Genomic DNA, 23,907 nt, shown 5'->3' with positions numbered 1-23,907 from the left:
TTTTAATTGTTGTCTCTCAAGAACTTATCTCCACTGTTCCAGTTTTTGTTCTAATCCTTTTCAGTTTTTCCTACTAATACTGCATCATCAGCACACATTAAACACAGGAAATATTACCCTGTAGTTTCGCTGTTATCTGATCTAACACTCATAAGATAAGGACTAAGCACCGAACTCTGGTGCAATCTTACTTTCATATGAAATTTAACAGTCTCCCCATCTGACCTAACACTACCAGAAGCTCATTTCTTATCGAGCATCCCCCACAAAATCTCTCAAGGAACTATATCATACACTTTCTCAAGATCAATGAATACATAAATTGCCTAAATCCAAACAAATTTTCAGACTTTTTGTTGTCTTCGTGTATCTGATCTATTCATTACTCTCTTGCATATATTCATGGTGTGACTAAGGTCCGGTTTCAGCAACAACAAATAAATCTATGAATAGTTATTCGTCGATTAAAATTTATTAGACATTTATATTTATATTTTGTTTCAATATAATTTTGATAATTTAAAGTAAAACTGGCGAATTTACTTTCTTAAAAATATTTATAGCGAGATTATTTTGCCAATTTATTCGAAGAGTAAGTATTTATTTGATAAATAACTAAAATAAATGGAGAATTAGTAAAATGGAAAAATGTCAGTTTATTGGTCGAATAACTTTATTCATAAAATAAACTACTATTTGTCGTCGGTGAAACCTGCTATTAGTAGTTTTATGACACTGTAGTATGTGTATTGTTGTATATTTTTCTTGTTTTTGTAAGCAGATATTAATATACTGCATCCCGATTAGTCTGGCATTTTTACCACTTCCATAATAGGGAACTTGCATAAAATTTTAAATTCGAAAAAACTGTTATAAATCACAACAGAACATAATTTAAAACATGTATCAAATATTAAAAAGTTTTGTTTGGCTTTCGTTTGGCCCCTAAAGATGATTAAAAATTCAAATTAAAACAGGTGGTCCAAAACGCGTCGTGACGTCATTCGTTTAAATTATGTTTACATTCTTCCAAAAAAGTTAACAAAATTTAAAATTAGACATTATAAACGTCTAAATAAACTTGTTAGCCAACTTGTTTCTGTGTATCCTTGTTTACGCTTGCCCAGGAATATCATCCAAGTTCCACCAGTCCGTATTTTACCTTTCTCTATGTTTTGAAGTGCTTAAGCAATATTCTTGTTTGTTAGCTCAACTGGTTTTCTGTTAAATTCTTTGTTTAATAAACTTTCTAACTTACATTTATACAACTATTATTTACTCTGGCGTAGTCCTAATTATTTTATATCATTGCAGATGTAGTAAAGAAAGTCTCAATGGAAACAACAGATCCTGATCCAATATCAATCTTTAGCGATGCAGATGATCCAATATTCTCGATGAAAACTGATAGATCTGGTAGTACAAATGACGCATGTCATTTTAAGGCAGGTGCTAGCACCTCTAGAATGAGTACAAATAAATTCCAAGACAACAACGGCAACTTAGAACAGGAAGATGTTTCAAAACTTTTAAAGCTTCTATCAAAACCCAATCTTATGAGTTCTCCATGGGATAAACGCAAGAATTCAAAGACACCTCTTAAAACCTACAGTAATCCACGAAAGTCATCGAAAGAGAGTGCTATTATAGAGAGTTTTGGACTCCCTGATACCTCTATAATACCCGAGAAATCCTCAAAACCTGGTATTTTAGATGCGAATGTTTCAGATGCTTCAGAAATTACGCTTGAAGCTTTAAAATTTGGAGATGAGTCCTGGTGTGTAGATTTTGCAGAAGACTTTTTGGTCCTATCTGAAATTAGAGTGAAAGCTTGTCCACAGAATCATGTATTGGTCAATAAATCGTTGAATTCATCAATGGAAGCATCTACTCCTGTAAAGCAAGGAAGTTCTGCTATCATGCACGTTAAAAATAAGTTCAATGGAGCGGTTGCAAATTCTAAGCCTAACAGTAATTATTTATTAAAAAATGATGTGAATATATCACCTAACAAGTCTGATATTGTTATTAAGAAGAATAATTTAACGATAGATGAACATGAAGTTGAATTTTTTAGTTCTAACGGAACCTCTACACCAAATTCCACAACTATCAAAACAAATAGACTGGATAAAAGTGTTCAAAAGGAGAAAGAATCACACAGAAGTAAATCAACCCCCAATACAAAAATAATATCTGAATCTTACATTGATAAAACACCAACAAATGATAATACATCAAGCGAAAAAAGAACATTAAGATCTGATGCCACTAGAGACAATACCAATCAATCCAAAGATACAACCCCCCATAAAAGTCGAGAAATTAGTTCATTAGAAAGTCAATGTTCAGGCGAAACACGGAAATTAAGATCATTCACTGCACCTGGTACTCCTTCAGAATTTAGTTCTTTAGAAAGTCAACGTTCAGGCAAAACACGAAAATTAAAGTCGTCATCTGTGCCTGGAACTCCTTCAGAACTTAGTTCGTTAGAAAGTCAATGTTCAGGCGAAACACAGAAATTAAAGTCATCAACTGAGCCTAGTACCCCTTCAGAACTTAATTCCTTAGAAAGTCAATGTTCAGGCGAAACACAAAAGTTAAAGTTGTCAACTGCGTCTGGCACCTCTTCAGATCTTAGTTCGTTAGAAAGTCAGTGTTCAGGTGAAACACGGAAATTAAGATCATCCACAGCGCCTGGTACCCCTACAGAACTTAGTTCGTTAGAAAGTCAATATTCAGGCAAAACACGAAAATTAAAGTCATCAACTGCACCTGGTACCCCTTCAGAACTTAGTTCGTTAGAAAGTCAATGTTCAGGTGAAACACGGAAATTAAGGTCATCCACTACACCTGGTACACCTTCAGAGATTAGTTCATTAGAAAGTCAACGTTCAGGCAAAGCACGAAAATTAAAGTTGTCAACTGTGCCTAGTACCCCTTCAAAACTTGGTTCATTAGAAAGTCTATGTTCAGGCGAAACGCAGAAATTAAGGTCATCCACAGCGCCTGGTACCCCTTCAGAACTCAGTCCTTTAGAAAGTCACTGTTCAGGTGAAACACAGAAATTAAAGCCATCCACTGCGCATGGTACCCCTTTAGAACTTGGTTCGTTAGAAAGTCAATGTTCAGGCAAAACACAAAAACTAAAGTCTTCAACTGCGCCTGGTACTCCTTCAGAACATAGTCTGTTAGAAAGTCAATGTTCAGGTGAAACACGGAAATTAAGGTCATCCACTGCGCCTGATACCCCTTCAGAACATATTTCGTTAGAAAATCAATGTTCAGGTGAAACACGGAAATTGAGGTCATCCACTGCGCCTAGTACTCCTTCAGAACCGTCAAAATGTTCAAAAACGAATGACGTTTTTAGTAATTTAACAGTCAATCTCCAGACGGATTTCCAAACAACAAAAACTACACCAGTTTCAAAAATGCTATCTTCAACCGACTTTAACAAACAAAAACTCAAGGTTACTATCACAAAGGAAACTTCTTCTACCGTTAATAATAAGCCAAAAGCGGTGCTTACAAAAACCACTAGTGATCCTAATATACAAGTTTCTAGTAAAGAGAAAAATGAAAAGATGAAGTGTGTATCAGACTCGGAAGTGTCTCGAAACGAGGACTATGTAAGGCAACTCAAAATAATTTTACATCCCCTCAGAACGCCCATGGAATCTCCTAAAGCAAAGCAGGCCAAAAGACGTAGTACTCGATTAAATATTTCACAAGATTCAAAAACTACAAACGAAAAGAAATCAGCATCACGAGAAATGATTTTACAACTTGTAGATGTCATACCTGTTCCTGACAAAGAAGAATATAAATCGCCACTGTTAAAAAATCCAGCTTTTGTTAAGTTGTTCCAAAAAGAAGAATGTCCTCTACTCGATGTGCTTATGAACAAAGATCCAAAGATGAAGGTGAAGGCAAACAGAAAACAAGAACCGAAAAGTTGTGGTCATAAAGCAAATTCTACAACACACAATCTCCCATCAACATCTAAAAATGAGGATTTACCAGTAATAAGTCAAAATTCTTGCTCAAAATTGAAGGAAAACTATCAACAAACATTAGAAGTGAAAGCTATCGACCATAATAAGAGTAATACTGAACCACAATGCTCATCATCTGATAGAGAAGCATCTAGAATTGAATCAGTTAAAGAGGCTGATGCATACAAGTCGCCCACACCGAAATCCCCTACAAAATTTTACAGCAATTTGAAAAAATCGCCAGAAATGTTGGAGCTAAAAAGTATAATTCAAAAAATTAGTGAAAGCGAAGGAAGACGGTGTAAAGTTACCACTAATGAAAAATTAAGCGAGTGTCTCAAATCTAGGCAATATAATAAAAAACCCTCAAGCTCTACATCTAATCTAACAGATAATACGAGCTCAAATCCTTCGTTGAACAAATTAGAAACTCCAGACAAAATAGATCTTAATTCTGAACGTGCTTCAGCTTCTTCAACTAATCACTTTTTATCTCCAACTGATAATCTCAGGGGTAGAACACGAAAAATCATAGAAATGCTTGCAGATGATGATCAGAAAACTGTTATCAACCAAAAATATGCTAGTGAAGCAAAGCAACGTGAAATCAAAAGTGTAGTACCAGTTGAAACTACAAATACCAATAACACAACTACCAAAAATGAACTACAGGAATCCTCAAATGATTTATTAAATATTCGACCTGTCAAAAATCAAACTAGTTCCAAGGGCCCTCAAACTATCGTTGAAAGTACTAAAAAAGTAAACAGAAGTAACAAATTATTGCTTAGTGAAAAAGAAATTGATAGAAACAAAGAAAATAATAGTCGAAGCTCAAGTAATGAAGAAAATATTCCAAATTTGGAGCCCAAAAGTATTCCAAAACAATCTAACCAGAACGTTCCGACAGAAAACTTAAAGGAACAAGATAATAATTGTAGTAATAGTGCCGAACGTAATGTTAGTTTGGTATCACATGACATTTTAATTTGTAAAGAAACTAAAATGTCGTGTGATACAACACAAGCTAACATAGAAACTCAAAATGGAACAACAAATGTAAATTCTACAAAGGATGGTGAAGATAAAGACAAAGTATGTACTGTAAGTTTAGCAAAAGCTAAAGAAACTAATGAAGACAATCAAAGTGATACACTGAGTGTAGCCCAAAATAACAACACTGTGAAAGCACTTGATACTTCAAGAAGTACAGCAAAAGAGAATGATTTATGTGATCAAAATAAATCATCTGACAATTGTAATGTTCCAAAAGCATTTTTGGAACAAGAGTTAAAAGAAAAAGAACAGAATCATGCAGTAGGTTCAACAAATAATTTAGACGTCAGTAGAGAACAAAAAGAAATAGAAAAACATATTACTGTTGGTGTAAGAAGCAATTTAGAGTCTAACAAAACAGATGGAGATAAATTAGACCTTACTCCAGATTCTAACAACGTACTGTTGTCAAAAAGGAGATCATTGAGATCACAAGGAGGGACATCTAAGAAACAGAAACAGGTTCAGCCAGAATTAGAACAGGAATCTGCAGAGGTTTTGGAAAATGGAGCAAATGCTCAGAAGGGTGAGGCGATGTCAACGTCAGGTATTACTTCTGTAGAAATAAGAGCAGACAGATCTAGCAAATATGCACCACATAAACAAGTTGCAACCGAAATAGAGATTGCTCCAATTTTAGATGCAAATCAGTGTCAAGGAATGGACGAGAATGAAGTAAAGAAATCACCAGATATTACTCCAAAAGAAAAAGCAGGCAGACGCAGCAAACATCCTCCACATAGACGAGATCTTGCCAACACAACAGACAACGAAACTGATTCTCTAAAAGTCTCAACAACGCCTATAACTTTAAACGCAAATCAGTCTCAACAAACGGAAAATATTGAGACCTTAAAAGCACAAGATATTACTCTATGCAAAATTATACCTGATACAAATATGACAGAAAATGAGTCTAGTTCCCTAAGCGCTTTGACAAAACCTTCAGTTTTAAACACAAGTCAGTGTCAAGAAGTAGAAAAGAATGATGCACTGAAGTCACCAGATTTTACTCCAAAAGGAAAAGCAGGCAGACGTAGCAAACATACGCCTCAAAAACGGGAGGTTACAAACACGACAAAGACTGAAAATGATGTTATAAACGCCTTAACACCGTCTTCAATTATAAACGCAAGTCAGTGTCAGCAAGTGTCACCAGATACTCCAAGAGGGACATTAAGTAAACCTAATAAACGAGATGTTACAGACACAATAGAACATGAATCTAGTTCTCTAAATGTGTTAAAAACTCCTATGGTTGCAAGTACCAATGCAAGCCAGTGTCGAAAATCAGACAAGACCGAGACATTACTGTCACCAGATATTACTCCAAAAAGGAAATCAGACAGATCAACCAAAACTACACCTAGTAGACCTGACGTTTCAGACACAACAGAGAATAAATCTGGTTCTCCCAATGCGTTAAAAACGCTTCCAATATTGAACGCGAATCAATGTCAAAAAGTGGAAAAGAATGAGATATTACTGTCACCAGATACTACTCCAAAAAGAAAACTAGACAAAACAAGCAAAGATATAGCTCATAAACGAGAAGTTACAGATTCAACAGATAATGGATCTGCTCTGCAGGTCATGTTAACCAAAGATCTACCTCAAGATTCGGAAAACAATCGTTCTACACACACTAAAGAACCCATCGATTCAGGTAAGAGCCAAAGTGACACATTTGACGTTACTGAAATGAGTGATAGCTCTGATATGTTGTCACCTCTTGGTACACCAAAAAGGAAAAGAGGTAGACCGAAAAGACAAAGCAAAGATATAGATCATAAACGAAAAGTTACAGATTCAACAGAGAATGAATCTGCTCCGCAGGTCATGTTAACCCCAAATCTACCTCAAGATTCGGAAAACAATCGTTCTACACACAATAAAGAACCCATCGATTCAGGTAAGAGCCAAAGTGACACATTTGTCGTTAATGAAATGAGTGATAGCTCTGATATGTTGTCACCTCTTGGTACACTAAAAAAGAAAAGAGGTAAACCAAAAAAACATTCTACCGTTAAAGAAGATAACTCTCAAAGTACACTTACAGAACATATTTCTCTGCTAGGTAACTCCCCTGTATCCAAAAGTGGACAAAAAATCGTAAATATGGATGATGGTACCATAGAAGTAAAAAGAAAACGTGGAAGACCTAGAAAAACACTGACAGAAGAAGAAATAAAGGAATCAGTAATTAGTAATTGTGAAGATATAAGTGTGAGTCAAAAATTGGATGGTGATAATGAACGTACAGTATCAAAATCTACCTTAAATGAAATACCTAGTACATTACAAATGGACAAAATTGTAGATGACCTCAAAATTAGAGTTAACGGACAAATAAAGAGTAAACACTTGCTAAAAACCAACAATTCAAAGTCTACTTTAGAAAATAGTCAAGAAACAGAAAATACTAGTACACAAAATGTTCCTACCTTATTCACGGGACGAAAAGAAATGTCAAACCAATCTGAAAACTTGCTAGACGAAGAAGTCTGGACTATAAACAAATTGAGTAGTGAGGCTACCAAAACTTCATCAAACGCAGATAATAAAGAGCTTAAACGGGCTAAAAGTAGTCTTAACGAAAAACTAGAACAAAATAACGAATTTACTTCTACTGGAAAGCTCAAGGACCTAAATAAAATAAGTACCAGGGACTTATTAATCAGTTCGCCACGTAAAAAGAGGTATAGTAGAAGAAATAGTGATTTTCACGAAGAGACTGAAGAAATAAATTTGGATCGAAGAAGAAGAAGTAAAAGTTGCGTAATTGGCAGAATTTCGGACAGTGCCACCGACGAAGATGATTGGTGTATAAAAACCAGAAGCCGAACTAGCTTAGGCGACAAAATTCTGTGTACAACTGACGATGAAGGTGAATCAGACAGTGAAAATAACATTTCCAGAAGAACTAGAAGCAAAACTAGTCTTGGTGAAAGAATTTCGTCAGGTGATGACAAAGATTCTGCTAAAGTAAGAAGCAAATCAAGTCTTGGGGAAGCTCGCAGTTTTGTAGAGCATAACGTCAGCGTACTGCCAAGAAGAAGAACACGAAGAAGTAGTTCTGTTAAGCAAAGTTTACCTTTAGAGGAAAAACGACAATCTAGAAGTATGAATAACGCTAATGCGGAAGAAAACCGATTCAAAAGTAATAATGATGTTAAGGACGGTGATACGAGTGCCAATTTTAATGATAGTAGTAAGGAAAACATCGTCGATGGTGCTAAGAGGGAAATGAGTATGAGAAAGAAGAAGGTGGCATCCACAAATGAATCAAGAAGTAAAGGTGAGTAACTATTACTAAAATATTTTAATACTTTTTAAATTCACAATTTTTCTTGAGACATTTGTTTAAATATTTGTGTTTTTCCTCTTTATTTCTATTTCTCTTTAGATGACGTAATAAAACGTGGGAAAGTGTTCTATATTGTAAGCCATTGAAAATAGTATATTGTACAGCAAGTGGCAAGTGAGAAAAAAGACATATTTCTCACGAGCGCAGAAGTTTGTTGGCACGAGGCGAGTGCCGCAAATCAAGCGAGGGAGAAATATGTCATTTTCTCATATGTTGTATTTCTTTTTCTATGGATGCGGTTTTGTCAAGAGTTCAAACTTCAAAATTAAATAATTTAGGTGTTTTTACGTATATTTGTGCATAAAATGAAATAAAATACATAAACATGTATACTAAATTTACAATTAAGATGCAGTAGAAATAAACAAACCAAGAAACGTTAAATGCTACTAAGAACACTCCCGAATCATAATTTACAACGTATTGTAAATACATTGTAAATTGTAAACATTGTAAATTACAAATCATGATTTCCAAAGTTGTATACATTGTAAATTATGATTCGGGAGTGCTCCTAGTAGCATTTAACGTGTCTTGGTTTGTTTATTTCTACTGCATCTTGATTGTAAATTTAGTATTCGCGGTGTGCAAGTACTCGGAAGGGATACGCGAAACGATCGTGCGCGAATAGCGGAGAAATATTGAAACTTTCTTAAATAATTCATATTGTCAATTGAAATTGTCAAATTGACGTACATTTCATACCTATTGTCATTTAAGAAGAAAAATTATATATTGCTTCACAATATTGATATGATATGCAATTATAATATAAAGGTAAATTTAATTAATTGTATTTTGCTTGCAGTACTGCATTTTAATAACTAATTTTATTTACTACATACAATTGTTTACGTCTTAATAACATAACCTAAATCTTATTTTTTCTTCTTATTATTTTTTTTTTGGCTATGGCCTTGACAATTATCCAGTAACCAGGACCATATGATTGGCCAATATAATTAAAAGTGCGAATAAAAGTGCAGAGCGAAGAAACTAGGTGTCGCTTTTCCGAACTTGCACGGTCCCAATAGGTATTTAATATGCTTAAAATTTATATACTTTATTTATTTAAAATCACAACTAACAGTTATATTTGAACACTTTTGAAAGGTAATTCCTGGTAAGTTTTGCTTCAACACATTTTGTTTTTCAAAAATAATTGTGTTTGTATTGTGCATGTTACCATGGAAACGGCGATCATACGTATGGAGAACCCGTGAGAAAATATATTTCTCACTGCAATGGCCGACTTTTCTCACTGCGTGAGAAATTGTTCGTTTTGAATGTATGTAAGTAGTGAGAGAAGTTGCACATTGTATAGCATCCATAGAAAAAAAATTTGGCCATGGACTCGCTTATTTCTACGTGTCGATAGTAGCATAGTCATAGCATGTATTGAAATTTCCAAAGTGGAAATCGAAACGTCAAATAAACTTAATTTTAAAGTTAAATTGTGGCTTATTCGTAATAAAAATAGTAAATTGCATGACAGAAGAAAATAGCTCCAGAACAACATGTACCTATCCAGGAGCCTTTCCAGCGTATTTAATAGAAAATACTTAATATAATGACTAACGTCATATCGCTGGTACCTATGATTAATGTGATTCCTAATACATTTCCGGCGAAAATAATAATTCTTTGATAAGTATTGGCGATTACAATTTTTTTATGTGCTTGTCCGCGAATATTATAACTCCCAAAATATTTATAATGAAAATATTTAGTTTATAATAGATGCCGACGAAAACAATTATTTCCCTTTCTGTTTCTGTGTTTGCCGACGAAAACAATTATTTCTGAGAACTTTTTACTAATTATAATTTTCGTGGTCACACAAACAGAAATTATGTTTTTTGCCGATACTCCTCAAAAAAATAAATTTTTTCGCTAACACTTCATTAGGGATTATAATTTTCACAATCATATAATCGAAAATAATATTTTTCGCGGCGTTCATTGGAAGTTCTATTCTTAACGGCATTTTTCGGAGTTATACTTTCCGTAGGCGGCGGCGATATAGACTATAGACCAATATAGATCTGGTACTTTACCTACCAGGCAAATATATGACCTTAACTTTTGCCATATTTCCGGTACGACTGCCATGCAAAACTGGCTTCGAGGAGCTTACATATGCGTGGTATCAGTAACTCCAATCTGGAGACATATGGTTGAAATTTATTTCTAGCCCATCTAATTTTGCTTGGTCTTGTGATTGTTGTGGTTATTTTGAGATCTCCAGAACTTGGCCTAGTCGGCCTTTGGTCTATGTTGATTCACTCATCTACATCATTCAGAATTGTTGAGGCCGGAAAGTGCGTGTTTATGAGTTCTCTAAGACTTTCCTGTTGGTCTCTGTAAGTTTGCTATTAGCCTTTTTTAGGAAATCTAAAGTTCTTCTATCTACTTCTTTAATGGTAGCACCGTCCTTTGCCAGGACGTTATGGATTCGAGATCAGGCCGCGATATCTGCAATCTGGTCGCAAAACTCTCTCCATGAGTTCCTTTTGCCTTAGAGTCAAATTTAAATAAGAATTAAATGAAACATATCAGTCCTGACACGAGAAACGTTTGCCCATTCTTCTTTCAGACGTTCTTGGAAATGAATCGACGTATATATGTTACCCATATATGGAGTAATTCTTCGTCGTTGCATGTCCAATACATGCTCGATGAGATTCATGTAGGGTGATTGTGCTGGCCAAGCCAACACATCAATACCTTCGTTGGTAAGCCGTTATGTCACTGGGCGTGCGACATGTGGAAGAGCATTATCATGCATGAGGTGAAAGTTTTTATATTTATAATGAGGCAAGTTCAAGAGAAATCGTTGGAATACAACAAACCGGCATATTTATGTTTCGTGGACCTTAAGAAAGCATTTGACAGGGTCGCATTAAAGGACGTTATCCATTTGTTATACTCGAGAGAGGTACCTCTAGGAATAGTTAAAACGATCGAAAACATCTACCAGAACAACACAATAAAAGTAAAAGTGGACGATGAATTAACTGACCCAATTGAAGCCGGCAATGGGATAAGACAGGGGGATTCCTTGAGTCCTTTATTGTTCAACCTGATCATGGACGAAATAATAAAAAAAGTAAGAACTAAAAAAGGATACCAAATGGGAGAAAAACAACTTAAAATAATCTGCTATGCGGACGATGCAATACTAATCTCTCAAAGTGAAGACGATTTACAACGTATGCTGCACCAATTCAACATAATCGCCAGAAAATATTACATGTTAATTTCCTCACAAAAGACTAACAGCAGATCCAATAAGATGTAAATTGGAGCTGGAAGGTCAGATAATAGAACAAGTGATGTAGTTTAAATACCTAGGCATCACACTATCTAGCTACGGAAGGCTCGAAACAGAAGTGGAAGATCAAGTGAATAGAGCAAACAGAGCCGCAGTTTGCCTGAATGACACAATATGGAGAAATAAAAATATCGGAAAAGAAATGAAAGGCAGAATTTACAAAACAGTCATCAGACCAATAATGACATACGGGGCAGAAACACGACCCGACACAGAGAAGACAAAAAGGTTGCTCGAAACATCGGAGATGAAATCACTTCGAAAAATCGATGGTAAGACTCTATGGGACAGAGCTAGAAGTACAGATATATGTACGACAGAGATGCAAAATGTATAACATTAATAATTGGGTAAGAAACAGAAGAATAAAATGGAATGACCACATAAGCCGAATGACAAGAGATAGAGGTAAGGACAGCGAGAGACGGTTCCCCAATAGGAAGACGATCAGTGGGAAGACCACGAAAACGATGGAACGACAACTTACTAGAGGCACATTGAAAAAACAGACATGAGTCATGTCTACAAAAAGAAGAAGAAGGTGAAACTTTGTGACCAACCGCATCAGAAAACGGACGAACGATAGTTTATAGAATGGTGTCGAGGTACTGATGAGCTGTAAGCCAAGCAGCACACCAAAGAAACATGAAACGAAAAACATGAATCATGAAACGAAAAACATGTTTCATGAAAAGAAAACACTGCTAAAAAAATCTCAAAGTCCGCCTACTAATGAAACGAGTGTGATTCATGCTCATGACACATTTTTATTTTCGGAGAGTCTCATAAATGGCCGGATATATATTTGTTTAGCAGTGGTTTATTTCCATGAAACGTAATTTACGTTTCATGTTTCTTTGATGTGCGGCCGGGCTTAGGAAGCAGTTCGAAAAAACTAGGTTCGTTCTGCCACCGACTATTATTCCACTTCATACCATTACTGTACCACCTCTGTATGTGTAAACGTCCTGGACACGTTTTAAGCGTTCTACATTTCCAGATCGTCTCCACACTTTTACTCGATGGGAATCGGGATGAAATCCAAATCTAGATTCATCAGAGAATAAAACTGTAGCCCAATCATTTGCAACCCAGTTTAAATATGTTTGATACCACTCTAATCTTGTGCGATTGGCTCTGGAGTAGGGCTTCCAATCCCGCAGCCTGAGTTCAATCTCGGTATTTGCGGGACTACAAATTCTCAATCCCGCGGGATCTCGGTATTTGCGGGATCGCGCATATTGAAAATAGTCATATTAATATAAGGCAAATAAAACAATAAATTAATCCACATTTATTTAAGTATTACTATTAGTATGAGATCACAACTGTTTTTTCTTCACAAAAAACAGTAACAAATACAGGAAAAACAAAAAATCTATCTTCAAAAAATACACCAACAAAATTAAAAAAAAAACAACCAAAAAAAGGCCATTTTCAACTGAAAACTAATATAGTTTACTAATTTAGTTGCTATATTATTTAGCTATAAGTTACTATTATTTAGCTTAGCTAAAGCTTTCAATTGAAATTGTTTGCAAAGGAAACACAACATATTGGATGGTATGAATAAAAACGGAGTATAAACTACAAGTACGTTCTCATGAGTATGAGCATAAAGTATAAGTTTATACTACATTTCATATGAATAAAAATATGTTGATGTGATGAGTTTCTACTCACCGTACATAAGAGTAGATACTACCGCGTGGAGTATATACTCCAAAATCTAAACTGTCATCTGCCAAAATCCTGGGTATTTTAGACACAATATAGCCAGCAGCAGAAAATGCCCATTCGGCTTCCATTCGTCGACGGTATTCCTTTTTAGGCTTTATATGTAAATGTAAGATATTTTCCCATTGACTCACCAGATTCATAGAGTCATTTCTATTTTAATAATGGACTCAAGTGTATTAGTTCGAGATGGCGACGGGCAAAGTAAATACATTACATGTTGACGATATAGTTAACTCTAACTCCTGTTGCAATGTAAGTTCAAGATCGGAACCCGATGATGGAACCTCTACATTGTTTCTCACGTGTTTCTTACTTGATCAGCCTCTTCGTCATCATTGCTCTCAGATGAATTTAAAGGGCTGAAGTTAATTTCCGTTACAAAATCATTAATTTCTTTCTTTTCGAAGTAAACTTTTCGGTGGGAGATGAACAGTTTCATCGTCACACGACACTTGATAACTACTAGGCTTTTGGAGATAAATCAGTAGTGCAGTCACATTTCTACGTCCTTGTAAAATACGGCGCAGACAGTTTTTTTTTTAATTTTGAGCGTAACTACAGCAGTAATGTACGCTTTTTTCAGTCCCGCAAATCCCGCGCATCCCGCACCTGTAATCCCGCGTCATGCGGGATTGGAAAATGACGCGGGATCCCGCAATACCGAGATCTCGGTATTGCGGGATTGGAAGCCCTACTCTGGAGATAGGTGAACATCTCAGTGGCCTTCGATTGTGGAGATTTTCTTCATGGAGACGATTTCCTAGAGTATCATGGCCTATGGTTACCTGTTGTGTCCGCTGTAAGTTGCTAACCAATTCAGGTGCTATAATTGTTGGTTGTCTTCTAGGGGTTAAACTAAAAATCGCTCACGAATTAGATTACGTTCGGCTGGACTTCCAGTGTCACAAAAACGCCGCTACATTTGACTTGTAACACTTTGGGAGCATCCCATGCGCTCAACTACATTAGTTTGCCGCATGCCACATTGAAGAAGTCCGAATTATCTCTTCCAAAGTTAAATGACATCATTCCATAATAAAAACAATATTTTTAATGCACTAACTACTAAAAGAACTTCTAGGGCTTTTATGATAGCTAGAAATTCTTTTCTGGTAACACAATAATTCTTTTCAGCCTTTCATATTGTTTTACTAATTTATCTATTCTACTAGCAATTTGACTTACCTGTAACTGAAAATGTTCGTGAATTTGAGATAAACTATTTATAATTTCTACCTCTGCTTGTTTTATAATATCAACAAAATCGAAACTAGCAGAACGTTGACTGCAGTATAAAACCTAGTTTTTTCTTTTCATGTAAAAAGCTTTGTCAAATCATTTCTGCCGTTATGTTTTACTAACAAAAATCTACAAGATGAGCAACTGTATAAATTCAATTGAAATTAAACGATCACGTAAATTTATTTTTATTAGTTTTATTATGTTATAAAAATATCCTTAGACTTTTCCGATGTATTGCGTGTAATATCTATTCTATAACGCCTTTTCTACTCGATTTGAATTGTAATACATACACACTGACCGGCACGAAAAACGGGCACCCCAAAAAATGAGTCATTTTTTATGTCTCGTATCTCCTAAACCTGTTGTCCGATTTAAGTATTTTTTTTAATATGTTATAGCCTTATTCTTTAACAATATCGCTGTAATAATAGTGTTGCTGGATAGGTAAATTTTCATTGTATACCGGGTACCAATCAAACTGGGTTTTTTTCACAACACCCAGTGGAATATTCTAGCCTTTATAAAATATTGAAATTAAAACCCAACTGTAGCCCCAGATTTTCTTAATATTTTGTTTTTTTATTCATTCGCTTATGTTGGATAAGAAAAAAGTGAGGGACTTTAACAACTAGCCATGTTATTTATCAATACAGGGTGTTTCTAAATAAGTGCGACAACCTTTAAGGGGTAATTCTGCATGAACAAATAATGACCGTTTGCTTGATAAACGTATGTCCGCAAATGCTTCGTTTCCGAGATACGGGATGTTGATTTTTTTCCTACAAACTGACGATTTATTTATTGCTCTAAAACCGGTTGAGATATGCAAATGAAATTTGGTAGGTTTTAAGAGGTAGTTATTGCGCGTTTTTTGGGATACAGCTAAAAATTTTGTATTTACCATTGACGTGCATGCGGGTAATATGACCCGTATGCATCTCAATGGTGAATATAAAATTCTTAATTGTATGTTAAAAAATGCGCAATATCTACCACTCAAAACCTACCAAATTTCATTTGCATATCTCAACCGGTTTTAAAGCAATAAATAAATCGTCAGTTTGTAAGAAAAAATTCAACATCCCGTACCTCGGAAACGAAGCATTTGCGGACATAGGTTTATCAAGCAAAGGGTCATTATTTTTCATGCCGAATTACCCCTTAAAGTTTGTCGCACTTATGTAGAAACACCCTGTATTGATAAAGAACATGGCTAGTTGTTGAAGTCCCAACTTTTTTGTTATCCAACATAAGCGAATTAATAAAAAAACAGAATATTAAGAACACCTGGGGCTATAGTTGGGTTTTAATTTAAATATTTTATAAAGGCTAGAATATTCCACAGGGTCTTGTGAAAATTGAGAAAAAATCCAGTTTGATTGGTACACCCGGTATACAATGAAAATTTACCTGTCTAGCAACAATATTATTACAGCGATATTGTTAAAGAATAAGGCTATAACATATTAAAACAATTATGTATTTAAATCGGACAACAGGTTTAGGAGATACGAGACATCAAAATGACACATTTTTTGGGGTGCCCTTTTTTCGTGCCGGTGAGTGTATTTTCATACTTATTATAGTCCTTGTCGAATAAAAGAATGTGTCATTTAATATTTTAGCGTTTCCTTATTCAAAACCCTCAAAAAGCAGGAGATCCTTACAGCTATTGAAGCGTCCGCAACAATACGTTAAAAGAAGACACTCCTTAGGATCAAAGAGCGATATTATAAGGAGATTTAAGGCGATATATAAACAAGAACACAGTAAGTTAGGCGTTTTTTTAATTCGTTGTTTACCTTTGCTTATCTTTTGCATTTTAGAACCATTTTTGCCTCAGTTGGGGGATTTCGTTTGGGCTCAGTTCAGCAATTATCCGTATTGGCCAAGTTTTGTTTCAAAAGAACCAGACTCTGGATTGTTTACAAAGATTGGTAAGTTATTTTGATAAAAATAGATTTTTTTTTATGTATTTTCAATATTTTCAACATTATAACAAAAACCAACGCCTGAAGATCTGGCGCAGTTGTAGACGAAATCTCAGGAAGAAACGATTCTAGACCATGGTCTATAAATCCTGGAAGCGAATGTATCATTTTTTTATGGCATAGACTTGGGTGTCAATTAGCCAGTCACAACTTTTTTGTTTTCTATTCATACATAAAGAAGGCAATGAGGTCCTTAGAGTTCCATAGCAAACTCTTCCACAGCTCTCTATTCGATTCAAAAACTGCAGGTGGCCGCTATGGACTATCCAAGTTGCTCACCACATTTTTCCATTATACATCTTCTTCTTCTTCTTTTTCCATATGTACATAATATATCAAATTATCAGGATTAATAAATTTAGAGGTTAATTTTAGTTTCACAGATAAATTTCATTAAACAATCATGTATATTTTTGCTGTTCAGAGACAATAGATAGGATATATTGAAAGGTGGAAAACATTACATTTTATTAAATCTTCGATTAAATTATAACTGTGTGGAATGTATTTTGTGCACTCAAAGAAAGTGTGATTCAAATCACCCACCTTCTGACATTCAGTACAAAGATTTGAATCAAAAACTTTAATTCTTGCTAGATGTAGAGGGAAACATGCATGTCCAAACTTCATTCTGATTAATGTTGTTATATTATCTTCGAGGTACAGTAGAGCGTCGATTATCCGAACTAATTGGGGGACATGGGTGTTCGGAAAACCGATTTGTTCGGATAATCGAACTATATTGAGATTGTCATAAATATTTATCCACAAGTGAATAAAAACCATATTTATATAACTGTATATATTTGTTTATACCTTGATAATGACAAATAGCAATTAAACAAAAAAGGGCAGTCTTTGCAACAACATATTTTTGGATACACAATTGAAGAAAATTGAAGATATTTTAAGCGTTAATTACTAACGCTTGCTCAGTACTCGAGTGCGGGGCGCGGGAGTCGGGAGTTCGGATAACCGGTCGTTCGGTTGATCGACGTTCGGATAATCGACGGTCTACTGTACTACATAATTTTTAAACCAATGTATATAATTTTTAAGCCAATATATCATTACAAAAATAATTTGACTGAACTGTTGTAGATTGATAACTTGTATTGCATTTCACTCAAAAATTGATTTGCTTGAAAATTTGGAGTTACGTTCATTTTACCCTATACTTCATTTTTGAACTTAGCCCCAGAGCAGAGTTGCTTTTATTTGGGGGGTGAAAATCACCCCCTTTCAAAAATCAAAACACTCTTGAATTAAACTGCTCCTGTATAAATTTATGATAAAACCAATTTGGACCTAGGGTGTCCAACTCTGTCCAATCAAAAATATTGAGAATGATATTCAAAACGCCCTGATATGTAAGCAATAAAACCGTACATGTAAGAAGTTCGAAGAATCACAAAGGATTAGGTGGTTTCCGCGGTTAATACAATGAAACTTAAAGCTAAAATCAATATCATTCTTCTTCTTCATGTACCATGTCCTTTCAGAACGTTGGTTACCATCATAGCTATCTTAATTTTATTCACTGCCACCCTAAATAGCATGCTTGTATCAACACCATACCAATCTCGCAAGTTCTTCAACCATGAGGTTCTTCGTCCTGGACTGCGTTTGCCTGCTATTTTTCCTTGCATGATATTTTGTAGCAACCTATATTTGGGACCTCTCATTACATGTCCGAAATACTCCAGCTTTCTCTGCTTGATGCTTTTTATGATCTCAGTAGTCTTGCTGAGACTTTCTAGTATTGTGGAGTTTCGAATCTTCTCCACCCAGGAAACTTTTAAAATTCTTCTATAGCACCACATTTCGAAAGCCTCAAGGCGATTTAGATCGATTTTATTCACAGTCCAGGACTCGACACCATAAAGTAAGACCGAGAACACGTAGCAGCGAAGTAAGCGGATCCTCAATGCCAATTTTAGGGCTCTGTTACATAACACCTTGGACATCCTTCTAAAAGCGGCTCTAGCCTGCTCTATCCTAGATCTAATTTTGCCGTGACTTTCTGCGTTACACTTTAATTGCTGTCCAAGGTAAACGATTTTATCAACTTGCTCAAGTTTGGTATTATTTACATATATAGACGGTTTTATATGCTGTTGTTTACTTATTACGAGTATTTTGGTTTTCCGTATGTTCAGATCCAGACCTGCCTCCCTACAACTCTCAACGACACTATCAAGTAGTGTTTGCAGATCTTCTTGACTAAAAGCTAGGAGTACTGTATCGTCCGCATATCGCAAATTATTGATGACTTCACCGTTCACAACTATTCCTTCTTGTTTTTCAGAAAGTGCTTTTCTGAAAATTCTTTCGGAGTAAACGTTGAAAAGCAGGGGTGACAAGAGGCATCCCTGCCGTACTCTTCTTTTAATATTAAGAGCCTGTGATTCCACACCATCTACTAAAACTGATGTTGTTTGATTCCAATATAAATTTGCAATTATTCGAACATCTCTGCCGTCCAAGCCAATGTCTTTTAGAGCTTCGATCAATATAGAGTGCTTAACACGATCAAATGCCTTTTGGAAGTTAATAAAACAACAGTATATGTCTACAGATATATCTCGACATCTTTGAGCAAGTACGTTAATTCCAAACAGTGCCTCTCTCGTTCCAAACCCGTTACGAAAACCAAACTGTGTGTCATCCGGGTATACCTCGCATTTATTGTAGATACGACCATGTATTACCTTCAGAAAAATTTTCAATAAGTGGTTTAACAAACTGATGGTTCTATAATCAGCACAGGTTTTTGCTGTTGTCTTCTTAGGTAGAGCTATAAACAGTGAATTAGACCAACCATTAGGTAGTTGTCCGCTGGTATAAATGGTATTGAAAAACGAAGTTATAGCCTCTAAAACATTGCTATCATTTATAAGCTTGTATATTTCAGTTGAAATTTTATCAGGGCCAGTCGCTCTGCCATCTTTTGATGATTGTATGGCTTTTATAACCTCAGAGCGTGTTATTAGGGGTCCGTCGCAGTTAGTAATATCGGGAGGTGAACTACTCCTATCATTACCAGAATTAATATTAAAATTAAACTCACCAGGCTTCCGGATTGAACCGCGTCGATATTCTCGGGCCGAGCTTTCGACGTCCTTTCTGACGTCATCTTCAAGGCTTCCGACAGCCCCTAGACACTACACTGTTCACTGGACACTGCAATACCCTTATTTTCCATAACTTGTCATTTTCTACTAGATTGACATTGTCTATGAAGTGTAAATATCGAAGTACATAGTTGAATAAATCGATCTCTAATCATATATTTTGTAAAAAAGTCCGTTTTTATGAATTCATCATTTGACTGTGCATTGATATGCTGCATTAACATAACCAAAGCGAAAAAGGTATACATTTCACTCACAGTTGTTAGTCCATTTCTTTGTTTTATACTTTCAACAGATGCACAGTTATTGTGGTAATTATTGGTTAAAAAAACTTCAAAAAACAATCACATTATTATCATCAGTACTGTCAATTTCACTTATTCTTCTTCACCACTGTCTGAATTTTAAAATTGTGGACGCTATAGCTATAGAGTAAAAAGCAAGAATCTTGCCAGAAGTTGATGGTGTATCATCCATTGTTCAATAAAAAATAAATTGATATTATAATATCGAATCTAAAACGACTTCCTTTGAACAAGACGGAAAAATGAATGAAACGACCAGACGTAAAAAATGTGTGTGTCATGAAAAATAAATTCCTTTGTTTATCTATACTCAACATTTATCACCTCCATTATCCCATTAGTAACTACGACTATTTAGTCCATCCACTCACGGTAAAATATTGCAAAACCTCCATATTTTAAAGAACCGCTAGGATTTACATGAAATTTGGCATACACATAGCTAAAATGTCAAAGAAAAAAAAAATATTGTGCCGATGTGTGATTTTGCCCTGGGGGTGAGTATCATCCGTTCTAGGCGCTGCAAAAATATACGTTCAAAATAAGTCCGGAAATACACTCAGATGCAAAAAACGCAACAGAGAAAATTTTGGTCAAATTCAAGGTATTTCAATTTTTTTATTTTTAGCCCTATTTTAATGATTTTTTTAGCACACTGTGTATAAATTTATAAATTTTTATTTGGTATAGTCAGTTTTTTGATAAAATTTTAGATTTGACTTATTGTACGGGGTTAATTATAACGTGTTTTTTTATCCTAGCTTTGAAAAATCCTGTGGAATAATTCCGTTTGCGAATTTTCGTAAAATATGAGTGGATCCCGCGTATGAAAAAAAGTTGATTAATAGCAAGCTGAAAATTTGTTAATAGCTTAAGAGTGTCTAGTCGGACAAACTTTGATATATGCGAAATCTGGAACAGGGGAAGTTTTAATTGTGGAACAGGTTAAAAATTTAGAACGGTCAGACCACGAAAACGGCACATGTATTTTGTCCGACAGAACAGACTTAAACTCTCCGAACAGAGATTAAACTCTCATGCAAAAATCAGAGTGCTATTTATCACCAAATGGGCGTTTTAATGAGTGGAACATGTAGAATATGTCAAATGACAGGAATTATGACAAGTGATAAATAGCAGGCTGATTTTTGCATAAGAGTTTAATCTCTGTTCGGAGAGTTTAAGTCTGTTCTTTCGGACAAAATAAATGTGCCGTTTTCGTGGTCTGACCGTTCCAAATTTTTAACCTGTTCCACAATTAAAACTGCCCCTGTTCCAGTGTTCCCATATATCAAAGTTTATCCGACTAGACACCCTTAAGCTATTAACAAATTTTCAGCTTGCTATTAATCAACTTTTTTTTCATACGCGGGATCCAGACCTAAAACCTTATTTTTCGGTTGCAACCATGTCTCCTAAGCATTGTGTTATTTGTTTCATGTCAAAATATGCCTTGGTTCATTTTTTAGAGCGAAATGAATTTGCCACCCACAATTTAGGACTCTTTTAATTATGATTACTTTGGATTTTGTAATACGACGAGATGGCTTTGGTGACTGTTATCATTATGCCATATTGACACTTATATTTTATTTACCTATGATTGATCATGGTTCTTTATGGTGGTTCTTAGTGTCGAAGATTGTGCGAAAGCCGTTGCTCTGGTTGAAGATGGGCGAAATTATGAACATGTGGCTAGAGTACTACACACTCATCGCTCTACCATCCAAAGGGTAGTGGAACGTTTCAACGTTTTATACGAACTGGAACAAACAAGCGTAAAGCGAGAAGTGGCAGGAAGTGCAAAACTACCGCTTTAGATGATCGTTTTCTATGAGTCAACCAATGACATATAAGAGGATAGACACAGCATCAACTATAAAAAATGTCATAAACATATACTTCGCTGAAGTACACGTTTTGATAGGAAGGGGAGAAATTTTTATGAACACGACACGATCAAATATTGTTTTGTTTGTATGTGCATATTTGATCGTTGTTTGGCTTGTGTTTTTCATTGTGAAAATCGAATTATATTTTATATTTTTGGGAGTGTAGAGTGAAAATGTCTAATGATCTTTATGACACCCGATTCTGTGTCAGATATAGGGGAATTCTCCGTCCATCCTGTTATATGTCAATGGAGTCAACGCTTTGCGGGATCGTCATTTAACAGCGGTGCAAACAAGAAATCAGCTTCAACAGGTTCGAGGCAATAATGTAGTGGTAGTGTATTTACAGTTCGTCGAAGATTACATGAATTTGGTTTGCAAAGTTTCAGACCAGCAGCTGGTCCCAAATTACTTCCACGGCACAAAGTGACTAGACTACAATTTTCCAGGGAACATTTACATTGGAATTTAAGATAATGGAGCAATGTTCTTTTTACGGATGAGTCGAGATACTCTCTTCACTAATCAGATGGGAGAGAACGAGTATGGCGTCGAACTGGAGAGAGATTTGCGGAGTGCGCTTTTAATCCCCGCGTTAGCCATGGAGGGGGTTCGGTGATGGTATGGGCAGGAATATTCCGAGAGACGCACGACGCACACTGAATTGATATTTATTGAGGGTTCGTTGACTGCACACCGGTATATTGAGAAAATTTTAGCGAATCACGTAGTACCCTTTTCTCAATATATCGGCGATGATTTTCTATTAATGCAGGATAATGTGCGACCCCACTCTGCAATGTTTGTCACGCAATATTTAGAGGAAGTTGGTATTAATAAAATGAACTGGCCAGCGTGTTCGCCAGATCTGAACCCAATAGAGCACGTTTGGGATATGCTTGGTAGAAATATTAGAGGTTGCGAAGTCGCATCAGCCTCAATTAACGAACTTACCTGGCTCTTGAAGAAGAATGGCAAAACATCCAGCAAGATGATATTCGCAACCTCATAGACAGCATGAGCCGATGTGTACAGGCAGTTATAGAGGCTAGAGGAGGCAATACAAAGTATTAAGTTATTTTTTAGTAGTTTTTCTTTGTTATTTGCGTACTTAGGTTAAGTTACATTTAAGTTGTTTTTTTATGTTTTGTTATTGTTATCATTGTTCATCAAAACCTAGATCATGTCCCCATCGTCTTATTACAAATTAATACAAAAGATAATGGTAATAATAGAAAAAGTCGTAAATTGTGGGTGGTAAAGTCATTTCGCTCCTAAAAATGAACCAATCCATATTTTTACATGAAACAAAAAACATAATACTTAGAAAACATGGTTGCAACCGAAAAACAAGGTTTTGAGAAAATCCGCTAATGGAATTATTCCACAGGATGTTTTAAAGTTAGGATAAAAAAACACCTTTCGATTAACCCCGTATGATAAGTCAAATACAATTTTTTTTTAAAAACTCACTATACCAAATTAAAATTTACAAATTTTTACACAGTGTGCTAAAAAATCGTCAAAATAGGGCTAAAAATAAAAAACTGAAATACTTTGAATTTGACCAAAATTTTCTTCGTTGCGTTTTTTTTGCATCTGAGTGTAGATAAACTGACTAATACGAAGCAACTTTTGTTCTATAGCGTTTTTCACTAAGTTAACACTTTTCGAGTTATTTGCAAGTTAATATGTTCACTTTTCAACAAAAAAACCTACATTTTTTACTCTTTAAGATTTTTAGTATCACTAATAATTTTTAAATTGTTTTGAAAAAAGCATCAATAAATACCCCAACTGCCTGTATACAGCAATGCCCAACATCTGTGTGCTTACCGAGGCCAG

At 35.3% G+C, this 23,907-nt stretch overlaps 1 protein-coding gene across 3 annotated transcripts in view; it reads left to right on the top strand.

Annotated features, from left to right (window-relative positions):
- Positions 1 to 23,907, top strand: part of LOC114329479 (uncharacterized) — a 147,650-nt gene that overhangs the window by 27,160 nt on the left and 96,583 nt on the right. For 2 of the 3 annotated variants that reach the window (XM_028278599.2, XM_028278601.2), the window contains exons 3-5: positions 1,315 to 8,352; positions 16,366 to 16,509; positions 16,567 to 16,677. In XM_028278599.2, the coding sequence (XP_028134400.2) occupies positions 1,315 to 8,352; positions 16,366 to 16,509; positions 16,567 to 16,677 (7,293 nt within the window). The remainder of the gene's footprint in view (positions 1 to 1,314; positions 8,353 to 16,365; positions 16,510 to 16,566; positions 16,678 to 23,907) is intronic. The other variant, XM_050643787.1, reaches the window with a different exon arrangement.

Source organism: Diabrotica virgifera, chromosome 2 (assembly GCF_917563875.1).
Source record: "Diabrotica virgifera virgifera chromosome 2, PGI_DIABVI_V3a".
NCBI classification, from domain to species: Eukaryota; Metazoa; Arthropoda; class Insecta; order Coleoptera; family Chrysomelidae; genus Diabrotica; species Diabrotica virgifera.
Note: the sequence above shows the minus strand (reverse complement) of the source record. Positions and strands in the feature narration are given on the sequence as shown.